We start from the raw sequence: 14136 nt of genomic DNA, 5'->3' as shown, positions 1-14136 counted from the left end.
GGCCGACTACTGCCTGCGACCCTATACCAATGATTTGGGTGAGAATATACAAGAAGTGCTTGGCAGGTGACAGTGAAATAGATGATACCGTGGAAGGTGGGGAAGATTATTAGACAATGCGGCATTACGCAAGTCAGGTGGAGAAGTGGTCAGAGAAAGGGCAAGGAGAGTTTAATATGGATAAATGTGAGGTCCTGCAGTTTGGAAAGACAAGTGAAGGTAAGCGTTCTGTGATGAATGGTCGAGACTTAAGACGTATCGTGGAATGGAGGATCTATGGTTGTCTGTAAGTGAATTCACAGGTCGACAGGGCAGTGAAGGAGGCTTTTCTCTGGCCTTCATTAGTGAAGGCATGACGTGTAGACGTTGGGAAATTGCGTTGTACATTGGTGAGGCCGCACTTGGGAGTATTGTGTTCGGATTGGTTCAACCATGCTGTAGGAAGAATGGTATCCAACAGGGAAGAGTCCAGAAGGAATTTAAAGGGATGTTGGCGGGACTCCACGCCCCTAGTTTCCAGGACAGCTTGGGCAAGCTTTTTCGTTAGAGTGTAAGAGAATGGGGTGGGGGGGTTGGGGTGGACATATGGAGCTGTATAAGACCACGAGCTACATAAATAGGATGCATGCACTCTGTTTCTTACCAGGTTTTTGAATCGAGGGCTGGAGGGTCTCAGTTTAAGGTGAGAAGGGAAAGAATAAAAGGGAACCTGAGGGGCAACCTTTTAGCTCAGAGGGTGGTATTGGTTGAGGCGGGTTCATTAACAACATTAAACGGCATGTGGACAAATGCGCGCATAGAGGAAGATTAGTAGGATATGGGGGCCAGATATTCAGAAATGGGGTTAGCGAGGGTGGGCATTTTGGTTGGCATAGACCAGCTTGGGCCAAAGACCCTGTCTCCGTGTTGCTGGACTGTCTGACTCTATGACACTGATGGTGATGTGGGTCCTCGGGCCAAGGATTGTGGGATTGGGGAGTGCAGTGCGGTCTATAAAGATAAATTGGATAATATTTGATTGTTTTAACTCGGGCATTGAAAGCTGAGGGCCGAACTGTCAGAAATATGTAAAATTATGAGAGGCATGGATAGGGTCAATCGGAGGCTTTTCCCAGGTGGAAATATCAAATGTGAGGGACAAAGGTATACATTGAGAATTGGAAAATTGAAAGGAGCTGGGGGAGAGAAGTGCTTTCTTACAGATATTGAGAGTTTGTTAGGCGTCTGGAACGGGAATTATGTGCTTCCTTCGGAATTATGTAGCAATGTCCTGAGTTTTAGGTTCAGAATTGCAGAGAGTCCGAGAAAACCTAACATGTTTTAAGCACTTTGGGATTGCAAAACGTTGGAGCCAACGTTAAGCAGTTCAGGGCCATTGGGATTTTGCACAGTATGAAATAATTGGAAGGGGGGGGGGTCCGGTATATTGGAATTGTACGGAATCAGACAGTGTTTGAAGCGGTTTGGTTCAGTCGGGATTATGTAGAATGTGAATTGGTTTGGAATCACGGGAAAGTGGAAAGGGAGGGGTGAAAGAGAAAGGATTGGGGTTCATTGGTATTGAGCAGCGGGGGGAGTGAACGGGAAAGGAATTCAGGCATTTGTGATTATACAGAATGGGAGCGAATGGACAGGGATTTGAGTCCTTTGGGATTGTGTCGGGTGGAAGTGAAACGCACAACGGCTATTGAACATCATCCCAATTGGCCCAACGCTCTTCCCTTTAAATCTGAATCTACACAGTGGCTATTGTACAGAACGCCAATCGACCCAAAACCTCTTGACCCACAGAAATAAGACCATCTCATTAACACAAATTGTGACGCCCCACATCTCCTCCACCCTCAATTTGACGGGTGGATAATCAATTGGTCTCTGCGTCTTGCCATGCTGGTCTCTTCAGAGGTCCCCCGGGAAGATTCAAGAGAGTGTTCCGTTGGTGAATCTTCTTTTCATACCTGTGAAATGTTTGCTCAGACTTTGTCTTGTCTGCCTCAGTTATATAGAAAATCTTAATAGTTTGAAGCATTGGAAATTATTTGGATGGCTCGTTCGTGTTTGTCTCTGTATATAGCAGGATCCGGTATGTGTCTGTTGAGGCCCATCAGATGTCTTCTCCACTATGTTACTGTCATTAGCAGCTGGCTGATGTGTGTTCCCTGTGTCTGGGGTATGGGTTTTGTCACTTCGGAGTGTTTTTTTGACAATGTGCGCAGGAATCCCTGGCTTTTTTTGGGGGTCAAGTTAGCATTCTCACTGTGTTTTATTAGCCAGGATGCATGTAGATATGTCTATGTATTAATGTGTGCGTGTGTATAATATACATGTATGTCGATATATAGCTTCCATCCAGAAAGAAAAAACAAATCAGCAGGTACTTGGGAACACCACCACTTGCAAGTCTTGGAAATATGCCACCGTTGACTTACAGTCATTGGGTCAACATCCTGGAATTCCCTCCCCACCCGGAAGTGCTGGTCAACCGACAGTAAGTGGACTTCAGTGATTCAAGAAGGTTCTCATCACTGCTTTCTCAAGGGCAAATTGGGATGAGCTATCAATGCTGGCCAGCCAGTGATGCCCACATCTTCTATAAAAAAATGCAAAAAAAATAATCCGGGTGTATATTGCAGATTGGAAGCAAATTGAAGGGTTTGGGGTGATTTCTAACTTGAACATATGTGATGGAATCAGAGCAGATTCCCGGTTGTCAAGAAGAGCCGAGAGTGATTTACAGACTGAAATCTAACCGAATTGTTCAGGTGTTTTTTTTTTGTACAGAACATCAGTTGAGCACAAATATGTGGCAGCCTCGAATCTAATTGAGGGCATCTGGGTGTTTTGTTTTTATATATGCGATAACAGTGGCGTGGGAGTGAACGGGAAAGGATTTCGGTCCATTGGGATTATGCACAGGGGGAATGAATGGAATGTGATTTGGGTCCTTCAGGGTTGGGGGCAGTGGGAATGAATGGGAAAGGGGCTGGACTCAGCCCTCTCCCCTGTCACTCTGACGGTACACAATAGCTTTGTCACGAAATCCCACTTGAGCCAAACCAGTTCCTGTCGACTCCCTCTTTTCCTATCTCTGGAATGTTTTCTCCAACTTTCTCTTGTTCTCCACAACTATATGGAAAGGTTAATAGCTTGAATCATTGAAATCATTTGCAATGCTGTTCTTGTTTGTTTTTTTGTTGGAGCAGTTACCGGTGTCTTTCTGTTTTAGGCCCAGATTTGTTGAATGGACACTGTCATTAGTCAGCTGGCTGATGTATTTGCCCTATGACGAGTGCGTGTGTTCTGTCATTTCTGAGTGTTCCTTGGAGAATGCAGGTAACACCCCCCCTGCTGGTTTGTCAAGTTAGCAATCTGCCTCTCTTTCATCAGCCAATATCCATGCGGACAAGACTTCAAGTATTCTCAGCAGGTCAGGCAGCATCCCAGGAACAGGAGAATCGACGTTTCGGGCATCAGCCCTTCTTTCCTGCGCTTTTCCAGCAACACATTTTTCAGCTCTGATACTCCAGCATCTGCAGTCCTCACTTTCCCCAACAAGTATTCTCAATAAGGCAACTGGGTTGAACAACTCGAGTCGCCCTTTGCTTGGAGACAAAAACAAATTCGAAACCTGCCAATCAACTTCAAACCCAATTTCTGGCGTGCAGAGAAAACTCAATTATCTGAATATCAATTATCCGAAATATCGGATTATCCAAAGGCGATCTCGAAGTCCCAGCAGAAACACTGCATCAAAGACGAGCTTCCAGCACTGATTGTGTGGTTTGTTTAGGGTGCTCAAAAGTGAACTCAGCTCAGCTGTTAGAGACCAGTCACCGTCTCTAAATGACTGACCCCTCTCTCCCCACACTTCTGGATTTAGTGGTGCTGGAAGAGCACAGCAGTTCAGGCAGCATCCGAGGAGCAGCGAAATCGACGTTTCGGGCAAAAGCCCTCAGTCAGGAACAAGTGACCTGATGATTTCGCTGCTCCTCGGATGCTGCCTGAACTGCTGTGCTCTTCCAGCACCACGAATCCAGAATCTGGTTTCCAGCATCTGCAGTCCTTGTTTTGAACCTCTCTCCTCGCACACTTGCCCTGGAGGTCTACACAGACGTGTACCCCAAAGCCCCCCCTCCATGTGTGTGTGTGTGTGTGTTTTTGGAGACTCATGACCCAAAAGGTAACAGCAGCGCCCAAAGCACTCCTTTTTGGTTGTGTCCAGCCCAGCTGCCCTGGAGAGGGGGGAGGTGGGGGGGGGACGGGGTGTAGTGTTCGATGGGGATTGGTGGCGGGTGGGGTTTAATAGTGGACGGGGCAGGGTCTCACACGCAGTGCGCTGCTGCGTTGTTTCCGGGACAGGGAGCCAACTTAACAGAAATCTCCTAACCCAGAGGAATGGCATTGAATCAATGCATTATCCAAGTGAAGTAGTCCCCACCTATCTCATTAAGATAGTCGAGATTTCTCTGTATATTGACGACCTTAAAAGCCATTGACATAATCCGATGCTCTGGGGTGTAAAACCTGGGGAAAAGTGAACAGTGGATAGGAGAACTACCAAGCTTAACATGTAAACACATCTCTTTTCAAAGTACCTTTTTGATCAGTCACTTGTGATGCAGAAATTTCTAACAAGCAGAAAAGAAGACACATGAAGATCTCAAGACAAGAACCGACAGCTGTCTGGTTTTGAGATAAGAAGTGTTGTATAAATCTTAAGTGGGAGTTTTATTGCACTAGTATTATCGAAGAGAAGGTAAAAGTCAGGTTAGATAAAGGAATTGCAAATAGTGGTTAGTTAATTATTCTCTGTTATACTTTAAAAAATGAAGTTGTAAATGTTTATTTTACAGAGTTCTTGGACACTGGATGTTTACAGATTTCTGCACGGGAGAAATCGTTTCTGAGTTGCTGGTTTTAATTTAAGCAAGAGAGGTTACCCCATGTCAGAACTTTTTGGAGCACTTCCGGGATTTGAATGTGTGTGTGTGAGTGTGTGAGTGTGTGAGTGTGTGAGTGTGTGTGTATGTGTATTTGTGTGTGTGTATATGTGTGTGTATATATGTGTGTGTGTACATATGTGTGTGTGTGTATATGTGTGTGTGTGTGTATGTGTGTGTGTATGTGTGTGTGTTTATGTGTGTGTGTTTATGTGTGTGTGTTTATGTATATGTGTGTGTGAGTGTATGTGTGTATGTGTGTGTGTGTATGTGTGTGTATGTGTGTGAGTATGTGTGTGAGTATATGTGTGTGTATGTGTGTGTATGTGTGAGTGTGTGTGAGTGTGTGTGTGTGTGTATGTGTGAGTGTGTGTGTGTGTGTGTATGTGTGTGTGCGTATATGTGTGTGTGTGTGTGAGAGTGTGTATATATGTGTGTGTGTGTATGTGTGTGTGTGTGTATGTGTGTGTATGTGTGAGTGTGTGAGTGTGTGAGTGTGTGAGTGTGTGTGTGAACCTATGTACAAGACGTTTCATATCGCTGAGATAAGCAATAATAGATATCTGGGTGTATGTTACACACTGGAATCGAATACAAAGGCTCGACCTGTTTTTTATTAAAACAACAGATACACAGAAGAGAGATACAAAATATAATCTGATTTGGAGTTTCGGGGGATTGTATGTGCAATAACAGATATCTGGGTGTATTTTGCCAACTAGAAGGTTTTCAAGAGGATAGGGGCAGATTATACAGTGAAGGACAGATTCGCAGTTGGGGTGTTCTTTGTCCGAGAGGAGTACTCAATCTTTCCCCACACTCTGTCTTCCCTTCTGCATCTAAGATATAAATCTGGAGAGCTGCTCCCCCAAATCCTTTTTGTCCTGGTGACCATTATACTAAACCGTTGTCACTTTTCAGAAACTCTCCTGGTGTTCAGTCAATGAAGGGCACGAGTCATAACCTTATTATTGGATCACAGCCAATGGAAATTTCCAGGAAACAACTCCCAATTTTCTTTCAAAACAACGGCATACCATACTCCATATAAGTAACAGTTTTGGCGCAATCTGTCCAGCGGAACATACTGACGCATGTTTTATTTGTGAAAACAGGAAACTGTGTGTCAAACCTTACAGGATAGCGCCCGGAACATCCTTACTACAGTTTTGACGGAGGTACCCTTCACCAAAATTCCCAACACGCTCCATTGTAGCTCTTACTATCTCTGCTGCTGGCCCTAAGAACAATTTTCCAACTGGCAATCTGCTCGAGGGTTACACAGTGAATAACTGATGGCCACGAATGTGTGACAGATTGGAATCTGATGGAGGGGCTCAAATAACAGATGTGAAAAATGTGTTGCTGGAAAAAACACAGCAGGTCAGGCAGCATCTGAGGGATTGGGGGGGGGGTTGGCAGGAGAATCGACGTCTCGGGCACAAGCCCTCCTTCAGGAATGAGGAGGGTGTGCCAAGCGGGCTAAGGTAAAAGGTAGGGAGGAGGGAAATTGGGGGGGGGGAGTGGCGTTGGGAATGCGATAGGTGGAAGGAGGTTGAGGTGAAGGGTGATAGGCCGGAGAGGGGGTGGGGAAGAAGATTGCAGGTCAAGAGGGTGGTGCTGAGTCCGAGGGTTGGGACTGAGATAAGGTGGGGAGAGATGGGGAGGGGTGGGGTGGGGAGGGGAAATGAGGAAGCTGGAGAAATCTGCATTCATATGCAGTGGGAGGATAACAAGGAGTGAATTATTGACTGGGATCTGATCGACATGGTTTATGTGCAGAATAATAGATACCCGGGAGGATTTTAGACCGTAATCGAATCCAGGGTTTGGGATGTTTTATTTGTAGAATAACAGAAACACACGAGTGAATAAGACACTGGAGTCAGATACATGGATTTCAGATGATTTCTATACAGAACAACAGACACCCGAGGGTGTGTGATGGACTAGAATCTAATTGAAAGTTTCTGGCTGGTTTATATATGGAGTATAGGTATCTTGAATTGATTTACAGACTGAAACATAATCGACAGGTTTAGGCTGGGTTATACATGGACACCCAGGAGGTAGTTACAGACTGGAATCCAATTGCGTGTTTTTGCGTAGTTTGTGCACAGAATAGCGTACAACAAAGAATGAGTCCGAGGATGGACTCGAATCGAGGTGTTCGTGGGGGGTGTTTTGTATATAGAATGCAGACATTCTGGAAGTAAGTTGCAGACTGGAATCTATGTCAAATAACATATTTGCTGATTGGTATTCTTTTGTACAGAAAGAGAAATCAGGATGTTGCCTTGGGTTTCTTGGATGGCACAGTGGTTAGCACTGCTGCCTGACAGTGCCAGAGACCCGGGTTCAATTCCCGACTCAGGCGATTGACTGTGTGGAGTTTGCACATTCTCCCCGTGTCTGCATGAGTTTCCTCCCACAGTCGAAAGATGTGCAGGTTAGGGTGACTCGGCCATGCTAAATTGCCCATAGTGTTAGGGAATCGGTGTGGACTTGTTGGGCCAAAGGGTCTGTTTCCACACTGCAAGTCATCGAATCTTCCATTGTGCATCTCGAATTTTAACCTTGTGACCTCTTCCTGCAAAACCCTTTCTTCCTGGTAACTATTACCCCCAAACTCTTACTTTGCTGAACATCCTCTGGTGCTCTGCCAATGCCATGGTCAAATTCTTGAACCGCAGCCATAAGAGAAACCCCGGGAGTGAGTTGCAAACTGGAACATAATCGAGGGGTTGGGGATGGTGCCCACTTAGAAAGAGCCGCCCGTGAGTTGCAGACTGGCATCCATTTGTGAGGGTATTTGGAGAGAAATACAAATTGGAAACGAGACGAGAGTTTTGTGGGTGGCTTACCTGTGGAATTGCAGACACCCGGGAGTGAGTTACAACGTCGAACCTAATCGAGGGGTTCCAGCTTTTTCATAGATGGAATAAAAAAATTCCCGGCGGTGATGCGTTACAGACAGGAATGAAATTGAGGGCTTCAGCGCAGTTTATGGAAGGTTTACCATATCAGGGAGTGAGTGACAATCTGAAATCTGATCCAAGGGTTCAGTGCGGTTTGTGCATATAATAGCAGATACCCGGGAGTGATTTGCAGATTAGAATCTAATCGAAGGCGGTTCAAATAGCAATTAAAAGAGATCAGACAGAGAGGAACAGACTGGAATCTGTTTGAGGTGTTCAGGGTGGTTTAAGTAGAGAACAGCAGAGAGCAGCGAGTCAGTCATTAACTGGAACATTATGGATGGTTTTGGAGTCGTCGATCAAACGCTCTTAAACTCTTCTGCAATGTCATATTAAAGAAACATATGTTCAACACTCACTTAAAATGCTACAATGATCTGAACAGCTCATTTATCGGTCAACTGGATCCAGCTGTCCTTCAGCAATTGTTTGGTAGAATAAAGCTCTTGGCAACCTGGCGACGTATTTTTTCCGCCAGGTGCGTAACCTCAACTACGACACGCAGCTCCTGTTCGTCGACCGCGACGGCTTGGAGGTCGCCCTCAAGGTGCTGCCTGTCTTTTACCAGGACCTGATCACTGTCTGGAACATGGTCGAATCGCGTCGCGCCTACCCTCCGGCTGGAGTAGCGGCTGTCGTCAGGGAGCCGTTGCTCAGGAATCCGCACCTCCGTACTCGCGGGTTCGAGTGGCTGTCGGAGGGGAGGGCCGTGGCGGCGAGGGCGACCAGGGTCGGGGACGTGCTGGGTGCCGGGGGCCTGGGCTGGACGCTGCCGCAGGACATAGCTAGCAGGGCAGCGGTAGACGTCCGGTACGTGGCCACCGCCATCCGACGCCTTAAAACGGCGGTGCTCGGACCCGACGTAGTGCACCGGTTGGAGGACGCTCAGGTGTGCGGTGGGATCCCGTCCGCGCTCACCCCGGCCCGGACGGAATTTCACATTGGCCCCAAGGTCCCGTACTTCCCGCGGGAGCCTGTGCCCCACAACCTGAGCCGCCTCCGGAATTTTTGTTTTGTTCCTTTCAAAGATATAAAAAGGAAGGCCCTGTATCGACTGCTGCTGCACACCGTCCACCTCTTCTCCCTCATCCACCGTCCGGACACGCCTTGGCGTGCCCATTTGCCACCGGGCGGTGGAGATCCCCAGTGGAGGGCTCTCTACGCGGGAGTCCTCCCCCTTTCTCTCGGGGATCTGGGGTGGAGGGTGCTGCACGCAGCAGTCCCCTGCAACCGCAGATTGCGGTGGTTCATGGACTCCCAGCCCAACTGCTTGTTCTGTGGCGCTGTGGAGTCCGTGGACCATGTATATATTGGGTGTGGGCGTTTGCACTCCCTTTTTGATTTTCTTAAGAACCTTCTCCTCCGCTTTTGGCTGCACTTCAGTCCCACGCTCCTGATCTTCGGGCACCCGGTACGGAGGAGGGAGAGCAGGTCTGAAGACCTCCTTGTGGGTCTGCTCCTCGGCCTGGCCAAACTGGCCATCAACAGGTCCAGGCAGCGGGCCGTGGAGGGGGTCGTTAGGGCCGACTGCCTGCCCCTCTTCCGGGGTTACGTTAGAGCCCGGGTGTCCTTGGAGAAGGAGCACGCGGTGTCCACCAACACCCTGGAGTCGTTCAGGGAGAGGTGGGCGCCGCAGGGAGTGGAGTGCATCATTTCTCCCTCCAACTCTATTTTGATTTAGTCCCTACCCTCCCCTTCACTGTTTTGCTCACACAGCATTGCCCTGTGGTTTGAAGGGCAGTGCTTGTCACTGGCCACTCGGGTGTTTTTCATATCTTCCTGGTGGTGGAAATTGAATAAAGATTTGTGCACTTTGTGTCTTTCACTGTGTCTCACACCTGCACACACGCACTATGGGTGCAGGGGGAAAAAAATAAGCACTACCGCAGTTAGGCGGTAGTGTGGGGGTTAAAAAGAAAAAAAAAAAAAGAAGAAGAAGGAAAAAAAAGAAAAAAAAAAATAAATAAATTGTTGTTTCTAGTCCCTACCCTCCCAGAAAAAAAAAAAAAAAAAAAAAATAAAGCTCTTGGCAAATCAGCTTCAGAGGAGCAGTAATCACCAAGAGATGGAATCTGAGATTGTATCAGTGAGAAACACAGAAAATAACGAATGCTGGATCGTTTATAAACAATTTCAGATTCTAGCAGCATTGAATACTAAACTTGAATTTATTTATTTTGTAATAAAATTTCGAGATATGAAAAAATAAAGCTCTTGGCAACTCTCCTTCTATAAATATGTCAAAATAATCAAACAGACCTTAAACACCCCATTCAAAATTGCATACTTCTGTTATGGACTACGCCAGACCCCCCTCATAGCATTCTTAAACAGGCAGCTCAGACCACAACTTTGCTACTTGTTTAAGCAAATGTACAGTGAAAACTACCCAGAGTAAGGCAGTTCGGTTGACGACTAGATTTTTAAAACAGACAAAAAGGCGTTCACAAAATTGCACAATGAAACACAAAGAATAGAAATAAGATCCATGGAGAATTCAGTCTATCCAACGAGACTTCGCTATATTTTTCCGAAAAGACATAACAGTGCCAGTGTGAAAACTCCCTTTAAAAAATTGGCATCAATGGAGCACCTATTTGCAGGTTGAAGTTGAAGGGCATAGAAGAGAGATTTTCCACACAGCTCCCTGTGGAACTTCCAACGAGTTCAATTGTGAACTAAAACATGACCAGCTTGGTCTGAATTCTCATCTGATTTCATGGAAATAAAAAAAACCTTTTAAAATCCTTTCCATATCTGTACCAACCCTGGCCCGTTTTATTACCCCTCAGAAAAAAAATACATCAAGGACAGCGTCTTTCTTGAGCTAAGGAAAAGCTTTTTATAAATAAAAGGACAAACTTTGTGACACATCTATTAACACTTCACAAATATGCCCAGTTAAGCAAACACAACCTCAACACACATTCAAAGTCTACCCATCTATTAACATCTCATAAATCTGTCAATTCAGATGTTTGCTTTTCTTCTTGCAGATCTGCGGTCAGACCCATCACCGATGCCATGATGCCAGCTTGGAATTCAAAATCGGGCTGCCTCATCTTTCTCTGCCTCCCTTTGAGGGGCATATTGAGTGACTGTACCACCGAGAGTGACCGCGAGTGCAGGGATGTCAGCTTTGTGCCAGGATCCCGGTTGGCTGGGGACGGCTATGACGTGGTGACCCTGAGGCCCAAGGGTGCCTTCGTGATCGACGTGGACACCTGGCGCTACCGCAATGGGAGCTGCACCCTCTGCCACAACGGGCATCTCGGCAACGCGCGCCAACGACTGCCCATCTCACTGGCGGACTGGCGCACCCTGAGCTCCTGCCAGCACTCGCTCTCCAGCCGGCTCTACGCTTCAGCTGCCAAGCTGTCAGAGTCCGCCACCTCCGCCATCGCCAACGACTGGCGAGCCGACCTGCTCATCCCGCCCGAAATGAGCACGCAGGCCAACTGGGTGCTGGCTGGCTCCAAGTCGAAGCTGGTGACGTTTGGCACCAGCCGCTCCAAGAGCGATCGCCACGGTTTCGTCAGTCACCAGTTCCAGTGCCTCTACTACAAGTACCGGGTGAAGGAGAGCGCCAAACTGGCGCCGGATTTTGCCCACTCCATCTCCCGGCTCCCTGACACGCTCAACGATGACACCATGTACTGGTACAGGAAGCTGGTGGCAACCTATGGCACCCATTACATCAAGTCAGTGGAGCTGGGCGGCAGCTTGAAAGACGTGACAGCTATTCGGACGTGTGAGGCAGCATCCGAGGGATACACTGCCGAGGAGGTTAGGGACTGCCTGTCAATGGAGGCTAATGTCACAGTGGGGTTCTCTGCAAAAGGATTATTTAATTACCAGAAGTGCCCGCAGATGGCACGTGCCATAAAACACCATGACAATGTCTACCAGGCCTTCAGTGATCGGATGATGGAGTTGAAGGGGGGCCAGTCCCAGCAGCATGCAGACCTCTTCTTCTCCAAGGATGGCTCGGCGTTCAACCAATGGATGGTCTCCCTGCCCACCCACCCAGGCATGGTGCGCTATGCCCTCGCACCTCTCCACCACCTGCTTCCCAAGAATGATCCCAGGCACCAGAACCTGCGGCGCTACATCAGCTATTACATTGTAGTTAGTGCCCTCAACCAACGATGCGGGATGGGGACACAGTGCCCCCCTGGGTCTTACCGTGATCCGCATCAACCGTGCACATGCATGTGCCATGAGGACAGTCACGTGGACAGGAACTGCTGTTCCAAAGGGAAGGGGTGGGGCCACCTGGTGGTCAACGTCTTAAAGGGGCAGGGTCTCTGGGCGGACTACTTCTCTGCCTCTGACAGCTTTGTAGTGGTCAAGTATGGCCAGAGGTCGAGCAGGACCTTTGTGATCAATGACAACAACAACCCCGTGTGGAACGAGGAACTGGACCTCGGTCGAGTCAAGGCCGAGGGCAGAGAGATTCTGATCATTGAGGTCTGGGATTTGGACGTCAAATACGATGACCTCCTGGGCACTTGCAAGGTCAGACTAACCTCTGGTGTATACATCATCACCTGCCCACTCCAGTATGGCTCTGTGAGCCTACTCTACAGCTTCACCTGTGGCCCCCACCTGGATGGTGAAACCTGTCAATATTATAGACCTCGCCCAGCCAACTAGCCATCCAGCAATTAACCGGGCATTGCATTCAGCGCCATCCTTCTCAATACGTCACTGCCAACCCTTTTTGAACCACCGAACCTCATTGTGTATTTTCCCTGAACCTCCATGATGGTAGCACCTTTCTCAGACTGTATCATTGTGGGAGACACCGTGCTATTACATCAAAATACATTGATGGCTTTTTCCAACCATGCAAGCAACACTCTGCACCAGGAGGTGCAACTATGCTGATTTCTAAGCAGATTTGTATAATCTTATATTTTTTCAATAAATCCAACTCAACAGCATTTAACCAGTTTGATGCGATCAGTCTGAATGGGTGCACTTGGTTAGTATGTTTGTAGAGTGCTGCGGGGCTGTACGTGAGGAGCATGGCAGCGTAACCCAAAGTGGGATCACACAATTGCACCTGAAGGAAGAGGCAGCAGTCAGAAAAGGGGTCACAATGGCGGATGTTTCAGGAAAGGTGAGGATCAGCAGGGATGCGTTGGTCCACGGGAAATGAGTCCTTAATCCCAGTTGTCGTTTGTACAGCTGAGCTTCACCAGGAACATAATAATAATATCCATGGAAATGATGCTTTGGGAGGAAGTGAGAAGGGGCTTGTGTACATTGGCATTGTCTAGAATGGGAATGTAGGGAAGGAGTTCCACTCAACGGAGATAGTGCAGCGTAAAAGGTTTTGTTTATTTGTGTCGTGTAGAATTGGAGTGAATCGGAATGGAGTTGAATCCATTGGGAATCCATATTGGTTTGAAGAGCAGGGGATGGTGTAGAATGGGAGGGAATAGCAAGGCCTTCGGTTTGATTTGGATAGTGTGTTATGGGATTGAATGGATTGTGTTGACTGCATTTGAAAGGAAAGAGGTTTGGGACCATTGAGATTCGGTGATGTGGAGGTGGACGGAAAGGGGTTTGGTTCCGTTGGGATTGTGTAGAGTAGAAGTGAACTAGGAAGTGTTTTGAGTGCGGTGTGATTGTGGGAAGTGTTAATGAACAGGAAGAAATTTGAATCCTTTGGGATGCTGTGGTGTGGGAGTTAACAGGAAGGGATATGGGTCCACGATGATTATATAGAGTACAAGTGAACGGGAAGGGGAATGAGCCAATTGGGATTGTGTAGGGTGGCAGTGAGCAGAAAGGGGAATGAATCCATTGGGATTGATTAGAGTCGCAGATTTAAGGAAAAGAGTTTGGGCCCATTGGAATTTTGTAGACCGAGAGTGCATTGGGAGCGATTTCGGCCCATTCGGACTCATGTAAAGATGGATGAACAGGAAGGGCTTCAGGTCCATTTGTAGTGATTTGTTGCGAATTGGATTTGTGTAACGTGTGAGTGTAAATGCGAATGGGCCAGTATGGACTGGGAGTCAGCAGGAAAGGTTTTGCATCTTGAAGCATTCTGTCAAGGGACATTTGGGACTGTGCAGGATGAGAATTATCAGGAAGGGGTCAAGCTGCATTCGGAACTGTGTGGAGTGGGTTACGGGCCAGACCGGACCAGACTCTCTCAAAAATTTCAAGCAAGTAATCCAACCCCTCTTCGAGTTGTCATAAGC

The 14136-nt window shown here is 47.5% G+C and overlaps 1 protein-coding gene across 1 annotated transcript; it reads left to right on the top strand.

Moving 5' to 3' along the window:
- Positions 1-6216: 6216 nt before the first annotated feature.
- Positions 6217-12854, top strand: LOC140464209 (perforin-1-like). Its single transcript, XM_072559061.1, has 2 exons — positions 6217-6323; positions 10915-12854. Exons 1-2 carry the CDS (start codon positions 6298-6300, stop codon positions 12572-12574), a joined length of 1686 nt encoding a protein of 561 aa, XP_072415162.1. The 5' UTR covers positions 6217-6297; the 3' UTR covers positions 12575-12854.
- Positions 12855-14136: the final 1282 nt, after the last annotated feature.

Source organism: Chiloscyllium punctatum, chromosome 39 (genome assembly GCF_047496795.1).
Source record: "Chiloscyllium punctatum isolate Juve2018m chromosome 39, sChiPun1.3, whole genome shotgun sequence".
Taxonomy (NCBI): domain Eukaryota; kingdom Metazoa; phylum Chordata; class Chondrichthyes; order Orectolobiformes; family Hemiscylliidae; genus Chiloscyllium; species Chiloscyllium punctatum.
Note: the sequence above shows the minus strand (reverse complement) of the source record. Positions and strands in the feature narration are given on the sequence as shown.